The sequence below is a fragment of the Scomber japonicus genome, chromosome 19, assembly GCF_027409825.1.
Source record: "Scomber japonicus isolate fScoJap1 chromosome 19, fScoJap1.pri, whole genome shotgun sequence".
Lineage (NCBI taxonomy): Eukaryota > Metazoa > Chordata > Actinopteri > Scombriformes > Scombridae > Scomber > Scomber japonicus.
Window position 1 is genome coordinate 2,783,480 of NC_070596.1, and position 12,927 is coordinate 2,796,406.

The window sequence follows — 12,927 nt, forward strand, 5'->3', positions numbered from 1 at the left end:
TGAGGATCTTTAGGGAGTGAAAATAAAGATGTTTTAAGGTGTGAAGCTGTGGTTAATGTCTAGTTTACTTGATTAGAACTATGTAAAGATCATGGTTTGGGTTCAAATCATCACTGGAGACAAGTTTTCAAATTCCTTACAGATATGCAACCTTTGCTGTCATGGCAACAGTGAACACCACCATTAATTGACATGAGCAAGATTAAGTCGATTTGAGTTTCTAAATGTCAGTTTTGATTATTTTTCGATGAATTGCCTAGCCCTACAATGAATTTAAACTAAGATACAGTTGAATGAAGATGAAACAGTAGATCTCTGTAGGGAACTGAAATGTATTTATAGTTCTTAAATAATGTGAAGAGGTTGAGGTATGAGGTATCAGTGGCTGATAATGGGAACATCCCACACACATCATTATTTTTGCAGTAACCTCTGTCCAGTCTCATTAGCACATGCTTTGTACTCACTGTTTTCTACACATGTACTGAGCTCTTTCTGTTTTATTATTTGTTTACATGCATAATGCATAAAATAAGCCTAAAGAACTAGAGTTTATGACTTCAGATTACATAATTATCTTGCACTTGGATTAAAGTTTATGAAGAAGATGTAATGCTGTATCAAGCATTACATCATGGTGTATCTATATGATGCATGGCAGAGAACACTATACTGTACAGCAAGGTCAGCTGTTGCCCTGAGCAGAAATGAAGTTACATGTCATTCTCTGTCTCTTTCCTGCACATACAGCAGAGACAAGGCTGTGATACTTAGCCACATGCTAAAAGTGGGAAGCAAGCTCCATTCTAATTCAGTAGGCAGGCTATGCTTTGTTACTGTTCTGTGACCCACAGCACTGCAAATAAAGAAGCTGTTAGTTAAGGGTCAAATAACTGGAACTTTCCAGCCTGAGAGGAAATGAAATTATTGTATTATTCAGGTCTCTTCAATGTTAGTCTTGTGGAGCATACACTGGTCTGAAATACCAACAAACATCATGTTAACAGACCACTGACCAACACATACTACATATATGTGCTGTGGCAGCTGTGATATACCTCAACAGTCACTAGATGCTCTAAATCAAAGTGAATTTTCTACTAATTCTAAATGGCGACTGTCTTGAAAATGGTCATTCCACTAAGAGGATATTAAGGCTCAGACTGACAGCTCCATCCAGGTTTAACAGTCACAGCTTGCTTTGTCTCAGCTCAGCTCCACCCATGCTTTATATCACAGCCAGTTTAATCTGCTATGAGGCTCTGGGGCAAATAAAGTACATGTGGACCCCTGTTGGTTGTTCTGGGGGTAAGGACATTTTGCAAGGTTGGCAATCCAGCCTTGCTTTACATAATTGTCCAAATTAGTTTTTGGTTGAGGCCTGAAATGATATAGGAGGATATCACAGGCACTTTAGCTCTGGTTTAATGAAGTCATTTATGGTGCTCATGCCTTTAAGAAATCACAGCTGCTAAATTCAACTGAAATATTTCTTTTGAGAAACAGTGTTCTTCAATCCAAAGAATATATTATCAACTATTTATATTGAGACTATTTCTTCAGTAGAAAGTAGTTCCAGTAGGGCTGGCCAATAAATAAATATTTAATCAATATCATCATATTTTATAGATATCATCTTAGATTATGAATATAGTAATACGATGATATGGAATAAGTGTCTTTTCTGATTTTAAAGGCTGCACTACAGGAAAAATATAATTTTCTGATCTTAACTTAATGTTTATATTATCTGCCTTTATCCACTTCATTCACTTCCACAGTCATTATATCCACATTACTGATGATTATTTATCAAAAAACTCATTGTGTAAATATTTTATGAAAGCACTGATAGTCATCCTTACAATATTGTCACAATATCAATATCGAGGTATTTGGTCAAAAATATCATAATATCTGATTCTGCTCATATCACCCAGCACTAAGTTCAAGTGAGAACACACAGCAAGATCTGGGATTAATACCAACGTTCATTCTTTAATGCTGTGAGCACGAATTACATTTAATCCATGGTCTTTGTATTCAGGTAGAGGCAGAAATCTCAGTGAGCTTAACCAATAAAACTAAAACTATCTACATACATGGCAGGTTACCATTACAGGTGGTAGAAGCAGAGGTGTGTGTGTGTGTGTGTGTGTGTGTGTGTGTGTGTATGTGTGTGCGCTCCATCTCTCTCTCCGCTTCCACTGGACTACTCTCTACTATCACGTGCTTCAGCCTCTTGACTGAAGTATGTCATTCCATGTGATACTGCTGCTGTCTCAGGTCTAGAAATGCCGTTCCTGCTCTGTTCCCTGCTCTGTTCCTGCTCTGTTCCCTGCTCTGTTCCTGCTCTGTTTCCTGCTCTGTTTCCTGCATCCATTTGCAGGATCGCCTCACCAGTGGCTTCAATGGGGATAAATCTGCCACTGTGGTTCACTCGCCCCAAGAAGCTTCATGCTTCAGCAGCATTTCTTGGAAGGCGTGTGCTCTCTACTGCATCACTCTTTGATTTTGCTGCTCCGGTGCAATCTTACAGAGTGTGACCTATAAACAGCTATTCTGTTCTAAAGAATGGACACTTCTTGCTGCTGAGAGCTGGTTGCCTCTCTTATAATTAGTGAAGGACTCTCATCATGCTACTGAGAGCGGCTGTGCAACACTGTAAAAATGTCATGTGTAGCCAGTAGATTACACTCTGCTTTCAGCTCTATTTATGAATGTGCATCACATTTACTGAAGAAAATACAACTGGGGACATCTTTTTTTGTAATTAGGACTTCTGTATCATGACATTATCATAATAATCTCATAATTATGAGATCTTTATCTTGCTGTAGCAGTTGTACTGTGTTTCAACTAAAGCCTGACTGATATATCAATCGATATTATCAGCCGATATTGGCTATCACAGATATATTATATCAGTGTTAGTAATATGTGCTAATAAATTGTTAAAGATATACAGGCAGCATTTTATGAATATTTAATCATTTGTCCTGATTTAAGTTGAATATGTACATATTCAATTGTCAGTGAAGTTTACTGTTTCAGAGCACTGATGTCTTTTTATAAAAATTAAGTTTATTTTTTAACTGTAAAATATCATGCCTTCATTACATATCTGTGTGTGTTTGGTAACCACATCTGAATGTTTTTAAATGTATGTATATTCTGGATATATAAGATTATCTACCAATATATCGATATAATGTTTTTCCTTCCTAATATTGATATCGTCATTGGCCCTAAAACTCCAGTATGGGTTGGGCTCTAGTGTCATGTCATGTATGTGTCCACATGACAAATGAGTTCCACTGTATACTGTTCCAGCTGCTGACAGTATGAATGTTTTGCTGTGTCGTTTGCTATTTGCAGCTGTCATTGATATACAGTAGCTACTAATGTCAGTCCACTCATGTATTCCAACACTGTAAATTGATATTTTTAAGTTTGCTGATAGAATTTCTTACACTGGATGATTCTGCAAAAACCTCTTCCTGTTTTTGATTCTTCACTGTTTTCTTTACAATATCTGCACATAGTAAGTAAACTATGCTTTGGTACAGTTAATGATGATTAATGTTAGGAAAAGACTGAGGTTAATGCTTAATAGACAAAACGTAATGCTTTATATGCATTAAAGTTGGCAGCCCTGTCCTCCTATCTCTACTTTTAATAGAACTCAACAAAGGAGCCACTCAGCTAATTAATGTAACTACCAAGCAGAACGTTGATATGCACAGTTCTGCAAAACGCTGGATGATTCAGTGATCAACGTCTGGCAAACAGATTTGGTTTAAGTCAAGGGTTAGGGTTAGTAACTTAGTTAACTGAAACACTTGGTTAGAAATGAAGAGAGATTATTAATATTAATACTCATAATTATAAGCAAACTGATGGATTGTGACACGACACAAACTTTGGTTTTCACCAAAAAGCATCTGAGGATATCACTGTGTCACTTCAGAGCTTTAGGAAACAGTGATCCACACTTTTTCCATTTTATGACATTTTAAAGACCAAACAGCTAATTTATTCATTGAGTAAATAATCAATGATTTGCAGCCCAAGGTAATTCCTTCTCTCCACAGCTACAAACAACTACAGATGTTCTTCTTACACATGTACAGCCACAGTGTAACATGTTGAGTATCCTGTTAAAGTGCATCAATGATAATAGTCCAGCTGTGTTCATCAGCAGGTATATGTCTGAAATGATGGTGAACACCTACATAATGATAAAATATCTACTGATCTATGAGTGGGAGTTGGCCTAGAAGACAGTATGTATTGCACCTGCTAAACATCAGCATGTTAACACTGTCATTGTGAGGGGGGTCCTGGTGGTCTAAGATGCTGCTGCTGATGTCGTCACAGCGTCAGCCCCCTCCTCCCATTGTGAGCATGTTAACATGCATGAGATGGATGACGGAGATGGAAAAAAATGCATGTATTTGCAGCTATAAAAAAATACAAGTTTCAGTTATCATGTTGGTATGAACAGTATTTACCAGTCAAACACTAGTAATTACTGTCATTCCCAAATCATATGAACGCTATCTTATCAGTTAGCTCAAAGCCTGCTGTACCTACATACAGCCTCACTGAGTCTCTGCTCTGAAACATATGTGAGAAAATAAAAACAGGACAGATTCCAATATATGTTAGGAAAAAAAAGTAATCCCATGAAATGACTGACTGACTCACTGACTGACTGTTTGGAGGCTTGGGTTTGGCCACAGCTGCAGTTTCCTCACTCCATCACTCTCTGTCGTCAAAGACAAACCCATATCTGAGCGCCTGGTACTGCAGGCTGACTAAAGCTTCTGTTCTCCTCAGGTCTGACTTTACTGAATGAACAATACAAAGATACTGAAGTGATGAGATAATTTATAAAGACCAACATGTGGCTCCAACCTCTCCTACATGATGATTTGCAATATTTCTCTATTTTATTTCAATACATTGAACACTATTAAGTATATGATGATAACTCTGGTTAATATGGGTTTCATTTTTGACACTTTATGACTAAACTACTGATGAATCTATTGGTAAATGATCAATACCAGATGAATTGATAATGAAACTAATCATCACTGTACTTAGATGAAGAGATTCAAGGTGAATATACTGAAGATCCTCCAAAAATGACACTGAAAATGAACTAGAGTTTGTGGCTGGATGATCTCTCTGGATCTATCTACACACACACACACACACACACACCGTGGCCCCGCTGCTCTGCTCCTGAAAAAACCCAGAACAACCCATGCAACCTTTCTCACCCTGCAACAGTGCAGTGCTGACGGCCTGTCTTATTGCAAATGAAATGAACTTGGGTCGCAGAGCAATGCATCAAGTCTGAACAACCGTCGCATTGACGCGCTGAGCTGAGCTAGCAATCACTGCGTAATGTAGCTGCTGCTGCTGCTGCATGAGGAGCTGCTGCTGCTGCTGCTGCTGCCTGGAGCCACAATCCTGATGAGGATGATGTCAGTGTTTGAGGATGGGAACACATTAGTCCAACAGCAGCCAGCAGGGAAATGACTGCACTGGACAGTAATGAGCAGGAGGAATAAGCCACCGCATCCCTCCGTGCACAGAGCACACAGCAGCACAAACACACGCTATGACAGCTCCGAGAAATATGCAATATGATTATGATCAATGCAAAGATCCGAAAATAGGAAGCACGATCCACACCATGCTCAGTGTGTGGGACCGACGCAGTGATATCAAACTAAGCAGAGATGAATATGAGAGACACGGTAATGTGTTGAGTTAGTGGAGGTGAAATGCATCATCTGATCTCTGCACACTAACCGTGCAGAGATCACGACAACACGGCTCTGCAAATCAAAAGCTCCATGTCTTACCGCATCAGTCCGGACTCCCACCATTTTTTAGTCAGGGATGAGATGCGAGGCAGTGCGATAGTGGTTTCCCAATGACGACATCTGACATGTGCATACGGTAGAGCTGCAATATCCGCCTTATTGGTCAGACTACCGGGAGTTTTCTCTCCTCCTCCCTAACGTTACAACGTTGGTGGATTGCTGCGCAACCCCGCTGCACCATCCACATCTATCTACCCCCGCCCGCACCCCCCCCCCCCCTCCTCTCTCTCTCTCTCTCTCTCTCTCTCTCTCACTCACTCTCTCTCTATCCTCGCGCCTGCAGCAGTCACTGACAGCAGCAGCTTTCTGCCTCCACCAAGCAGCCAGTGATTACCTCGTCCTCCATCTGCTTGCCTGTCACTAACATATTTCCATAAAGGAAATGTGCTCAACACGTTTCATGCTTCCAACAGGAAGAACACTGCTGCTTCAACTGACTCCATGAGTTTGACTTTATCGCCACCATCATGAGTTATAAGCCCATTAATCAATTCATCAACACAGCTGATAATCGATTAACCATTTACGTTCATTTGAAGGCGGTTCCAACTTTTAAAATGTGAATATTTTCAGCAGTTTTTGCTCAGGCTCTGTGAAGCTGTGGTTGGTACCATCAAATGATAATTTGAGGTAATGTTCGTATTTGCAACCTTTAGCTTACTGTAAAAAATAATATCAGGTTTTATGTTAATATAAGCCTACACATAAAAGGTGTTACACACTGTTTGCTACCACTTTGTGTTACATTTCTCATCATAATCTGTTTATAAGCTCTATGAATACACATCATAGCTTTATGGTTCATAATCACTAAAAATTATGAGAAATAGTTTCAATTGATGGTCAGATAGCAGCCTGTAACGGCCATATCATTTTAGTTAACTGTGTTCCATTGTTATGCTTGAATAAGACATGTTTAGTTTTAAATGATACTTTAGTTTGAATAATTAATGTGGGGAGCAGGTATATAAAATCATATTACAAAATGTAATATGGTTATGACATCACAATTCTTCTGAAGCGCATTGCATTCACTGGATAAAAAAAAAATTAGACACCTTATCTCGTAATTATGAGATCTCGGAGTGTGCAAACACAAAGATGAGTGACAGTAGGAAAACAAGCAGCATTTGGATGCATTTCAATAGCTGTGAAAACACAAAGGCAGAATATAATGCTATTTATTTATGATTATTTTTACTCTATACAGGTAATCTTTGTTTTATTTGTCCAGATTTCACTTTTTATAAAAGCAACCGACTGATAAAAAGAATCAATTAATTCATCAATCATCAATTTGGGTGATAATCAGTCGACCCCCACTGTACAGTGTAACACCTAATGTGGCACCTTTTTCTTATCTCGTAATTACGAGATAAGGTGTCTAAACATTTTTTTATCCAGTGCAATGCAATGCAATGCGCTTCCGTACAATTCCACTGAAAGATGATCAAATATGATATTGAATGATCACCCAGCTGCTACAGTACTTTGGAGAAACAGTGGCTCATCTTGCATCTACACTGCTGACACAACGTTCTTTTATGAAATCCTGGAAGTAAAGCACCATGTTTAAGGATCATTTCTTAATGCTTTATATATTAGTAATAAACCACTAATAAAAACTATTTTTGGGTGGCTGTGTTATGAAAAAGTAATGAGAAAAGAGAAAACTGTGTGGTCAGTTTAAAGAAAATAGGGTCCATACTTACATACTAAAGCTGTCAAATAAATGTAGTGAAGTAGAAAGTACAATATTTCCCTCTGAGATGTAGAAAGTAGCATCACATGGAAATACTACTGTAAAGTACAAGTGCCTCAAAACTGTACTACAGTAAAGTACAAGTACCACAAACTGTACTACAGTAAAGTACAAGTACCTCAAACTGTACTTAAATATAGTAGTTGAGTAAATGTACTTCACTTACCATCACTGTGTGTAACTCACAATACAAAAGTATTTATACAAGTGTGTGAGGCTACAAATAAGGTCATGGGCTTAAACTCTAAAACATCATCCTCTCTGCAGATTTTGTGGCAATCTGTCAGTTTGTTTGTTTTTTTGTCCAGTACAGAAATGGAAGAAGTTTTGACCTCATGGTGACACTAGAGGAAAGGAAACCCTGGCTATGATCATTCATATTTAACAGCATACTTCACATACATCTGTCCATTATTTTTAAAACATACTAAAGAGTTGATCAGCAGTAAACTGTGACTTAAAGGTAGTGCTAGACAAAAGGTCAAAGGTCACCATGATGTATTATTGCATGTCTTAATGCTATGTATTACTCTGAAACAAAGAGCCTCAGTGGCAGCACAGCAAGATGACATCATAGATTAAGGATCAGAGTCTGTCATGTATCACTCATTAGACACAGCAGTGGAGTTCTTCTGTAGATAGCAGCAGCTTTTATGTAACACAATACTTATTGGCATGGATTAGATTATGTAAACTAAGGCACTGGGCCTGCACCTCTCTCCACTTCTCTCCACCTCTCTCTACCTCTCTCTACCTCTCTCCCCCTCTCTCCACCTCTCTCTACCTCTCTCCCCCTCTCTCTACCTCTCTCCACCTCTCTCCACCTCTCTCTACCTCTCTCTACCTCTCTCCCCCTCTCTCCACCTCTCTCTACCTCTCTCCCCCTCTCTCTACCTCTCTCCACCTCTCTCCCCCTCTCTCTACCTCTCTCCCCCTCTCTCTACCTCTCTCCACCTCTCTCCACCTCTCTCCCCCTCTCTCCACCTCTCTCCCCCTCTCTCACCTCGCTCCATCCCTACACTGACACTGTTAGTTTCTAGCGTCAACTTCTTAATGGTCAGATTGGGTTACACACACCTGCAAGTGATACAGCCTCATAAATATCTTGCTCCTCATGAATTATTCCAGAGTGTGCATGTTAGTAGTGAGCATGTGCATCCAGCCAGGCTGCCGGCTGCCAGGTGAAGCGTTCAGTGTGTGGCTATAGAGCCACAGAGCCAGTATGGATATCTCTGTTCTTCCTAACAACAACCATCCAGAGAAGTTCCTCCAGCTGGATGTGGGAATGCTGCCGGTCACACACGGCATGTTCCAGGTTGGAGCACTCATGTCCAGTCAGAGACACTGGCAGAACAGGGTCTATTTCCAGGTAAGAGCTGTGTTATAGCCACTGTGTGTCTATATCTCACCTTTCACATGTTTGATTCCTTATATGTTTTTCCATATGACAGATACACCCAAATACAGTATTTATGATGAGTGAGTGATGAATAGCTGTCTGTCAGAGATCTTCATCATCACACTCTAGAGCTGTGTGCATTCACTTTGTATCAGTCCTCATATCCACAGGACAGGAGTACTGTAATGTTTGATAGACAGTCCTGAGATGCTGGGAGCTGACCTCAGAGTGAAGAAGCAGATTATTGATCCAGTGTCAATTTGTCCACTGCAGACTTCTGTTCATTTGATCCAGGCTGAGGAAAAATATGGTTGCCGTTTAGCTCAGGCCTTACAGTATGTCATTCATTGGTGATGTCATCCTGCATCAGTGTGAGGAAATCAGACTCCAGTGACTGACAGCAGCTCTTCAATTACTTCACTCAGTCTGACAGGTTGATCTATCCTCTCCAGTGTCACAAAGAGTTCACAAAGAAATAACTGATCATCTGAATATCAGTGGAAAAGGAATAAAAACAGGCATTCTGTAAATATTACAGGATAGTTACAGTGTGGTCGCTATGTTCCACTCACTTAATGATGAACTGTTAACATACTTAACAGCTGTAACTGATGTAGTATGCAGTATTACAGTAAAAGTACTGCAGTATTCTGAGTGATGTAGTACGCAGTATCACAGTAAAAGTACTGCAGTATTCTGAGTGATGTAGTATGCAGTATCACAGTAAAAGTACTGCAGTATTATGAGTGATGTAGTATGCAGTATTACAGTAAAAGTACTGCAGTATTCTGAGTGATGTAGTATGCAGTATTACAGTAAAAGTACTGCAGTATTCTGAGTGATGTAGTACGCAGTATCACAGTAAAAGTACTGCAGTATTCTGAGTGATGTAGTACGCAGTATCACAGTAAAAGTACTGCAGTATTATGAGTGATGTAGTATGCAGTATCACAGTAAAAGTACTGCAGTATTATGAGTGATGTAGTATGCAGTATCACAGTAAAAGTACTGCAGTATTATAGTGATGTAGTATGCAGTATGACAGTAAAAGTACTGCAGTATTATGAGTGATGTAGTATGCAGTATCACAGTAAAAGTACTGCAGTATTATGAGTGATGTAGTAGATTAGATTATTAATAGTGAAGCATCAGTTTGAATGATTTGTTAGTGCTATGAAGTTTGGTTTGGACATTCATGCTCCCCAAAAGATGAATCCCATGAAGCTTGGTGACACCTAATTTTTCCTTTAGCACCACCCACAGGCCAAACTCAGTCTAGCAGGCAGATTGCTGGACTGTATTTAGACATATCTCAGACCATGTGTTGTAAATGAGCCTTAAAATATCATGAAGTTATCCTCTCGCAGGCATTCTAATCCAGGTATTCTACTTCCCTCTATAAAAGCAGCCAATACAAAATATCTCTAATGCAGGCTGCCGTGTGTGTGTGTGTCCTGTGTCTCCTCTCTGTCTGGAGAAAGTGTTGAAAGCATAAAGGAAGATGTGGTGAGAATTGACGCCTGTGCCTCATTGTCTCCACAGAGGGAACAAGGGTTAAATAGTGACAGCAGGTCTCCTCCATCACCAGAGGACACTCCTGTGGTGTTTGTGGACAGATATCTAGAGAAGCACATCACTCCAGTCACTCTGAAGTCCAACATTAAGAGGAACCCTCTGTACATGGACATAAGATTGATGGACACAGAGGACAAAGAGAAGTCCAAACCCTCCTGGACTGTGAAGGAGTACGACACACAGACCATCCACGGCAACCTGGCACACTATTTAAAGGTGATGTGTGGAGAGGAAGAGACGCTGATTGACAGGAAGGATGGGTGGTTGAGGGATGGACTGGTGCAAAGACAAGAAAAACATACAGCTGGACAAATGAAGGGAATTGATGACTGAATTAATAGTGAATCCTCAGTGGAATTGGCACCACTAATGTAGAAGATGTGCCATGTTTTAATTAATTCACTCATTCACTCAGAATTAGCTTAGTAAGCATTGATGAGGACACATCAAGAGCTGAGAGAAAAATGTTACAAAGTGGTTACCTGATGAGTCACCTCATCAATACATTGATAAAATATGAAGAATTAATTATTGGTTTTCTCCAATATTCATTTTCAATCAATAAATGTGTGATTAAACCTTGATTCATGTTTCAGAGAGCAGAGAGTGTGTATTTTTTAGCTTTTACACCAAAAACAGCTCCTATCACATAATATTATGTCCTATTTGACCTAAGACATGAAAATATAACATAGCAATAATGATGGAAATGTATTTTATAACTTTATGGAAGTGTGGGGTTTATTGTATAACCATTAGAGCCATCAGTCTTCACTGCTACATCATAAAAATAAATCCTTATTAAAACTATGAACTATTCATTTCACTAAAACACATGTCAATAGACACAGAGATCATTTGACCCAGAACAGCCTCAATGGACAAACATTTGTAGCATATAAGATTTTAAAATGTTTTCATTCTTGTGCATTTCATTGTGCAACTTCATATACATGTAGTTTACAATCTACTAATTTAGAAATAATATAGCTGTGCACATCTTCATGACAACAGGAGTCACAGGACTTATGTGCTATATGTTGATGTTTCATACTGAGGCTTATTCTCATTGTGTTCACAGGAGGAAGAGAAGACTCCTAAAGATCTGGACTTCTGGCTGGAGGACCTCTACACACCAGGATTTGACTCTTTACTGAAGAAGAAAGAAGCAGAACAGAAAAAGAGAAAACTGTGCAAGCTGCTTTCTTTAATCATTTTCTCTGTTTGTGCACTTCTTATAGTCATCATAGTGCCAGTTGTGCTTCTACAGAAGAAAGACTGAGTGATGAGAAGTTTGCGAGGATGCAGTTCTTTTTTCAATGTGAGCGAAAACTACAAGTAGACATGCTCAGAGATATCTGCACTTTACATTCTTACATTTCATGTGTGTAAGTGAACATTTTGATCTAAAGGTGGTGCCAAACAGCTGGAAGAGCAGACAAACACACATACTGACATAACTGAACAGCTGGAAATCATGTTCACCTCCATTAGTTTAACTTCTCACCTTCCTGCAGTGATGAACATGGCTGAATCCAGATGTATGAACCTGGAACCTGCAGACTGCTGGACTTTACGTGGACTTTGCAGTCCAAACCTAGAGTTCATCAAGTCCACAAGGGGTCTGGAGTGGACTTATACACACAGAATAAGTTTAATTTGTTTATTATAATCTGCTAAACTAGATGGATGGTTGTTTTTTTACTTCCTTTATCACCATGTAAGCACTGAGTCTAAAGTGAGACACAGTACGTTTTTCCTCTTTGCTATTTCAGAGATTGTTTATTGTATTTAATATTTAATTCACTTACTTTACTTTTTTATCACTTATTACAAGAATATTGTGTCAATTTTGAATTCCCCCCAGGTGGATCAATAAAGTTTACCCTTACTCTTAACTTACCCTTAACCACATAAACATAACATAACTAAATATATGTGAATTTATTGTATGTTAATATATGTGAAGTTCTAACAAAACAAGCACAACATGAAATGCTGGGAGTGAACAGTGTGACATGCAGAAAGGTCCGACGGCTGGGACTTGAACCAGGTTCCTGTGTATGTGGCTCTTAACCACTCGACCATCTGCACACACAGCTTCACCCATTTTAATGAAGTTTATAATTATGGTCATGGTTGGAAACCTAATATCAAATCTATAATATATCATACATAAAGAAGAATTAAAGGAGACTTTGAATGTAACTGATTTCATTTGATTTATTTATTGCAATAAAGATGTACAAAGTATTGGTAATCATAAATGTTAAAATGTTAGAAAAAGC

General features: G+C 38.9%; 1 protein-coding gene across 1 annotated transcript; it reads left to right on the top strand.

The window, feature by feature from the left end:
- Window positions 1-8,887: 8,887 nt before the first annotated feature.
- Window positions 8,888-11,921, top strand: LOC128380265 (major intrinsically disordered NOTCH2-binding receptor 1-like). The gene is made up of 3 exons (XM_053340010.1): window positions 8,888-9,034; window positions 10,607-10,855; window positions 11,721-11,921. The coding sequence occupies exons 1-3, from the start codon at window positions 8,888-8,890 to the stop codon at window positions 11,919-11,921; spliced, it is 597 nt and encodes a 198-aa protein (XP_053195985.1).
- The last annotated feature ends 1,006 nt before the right edge of the window (window positions 11,922-12,927 follow it).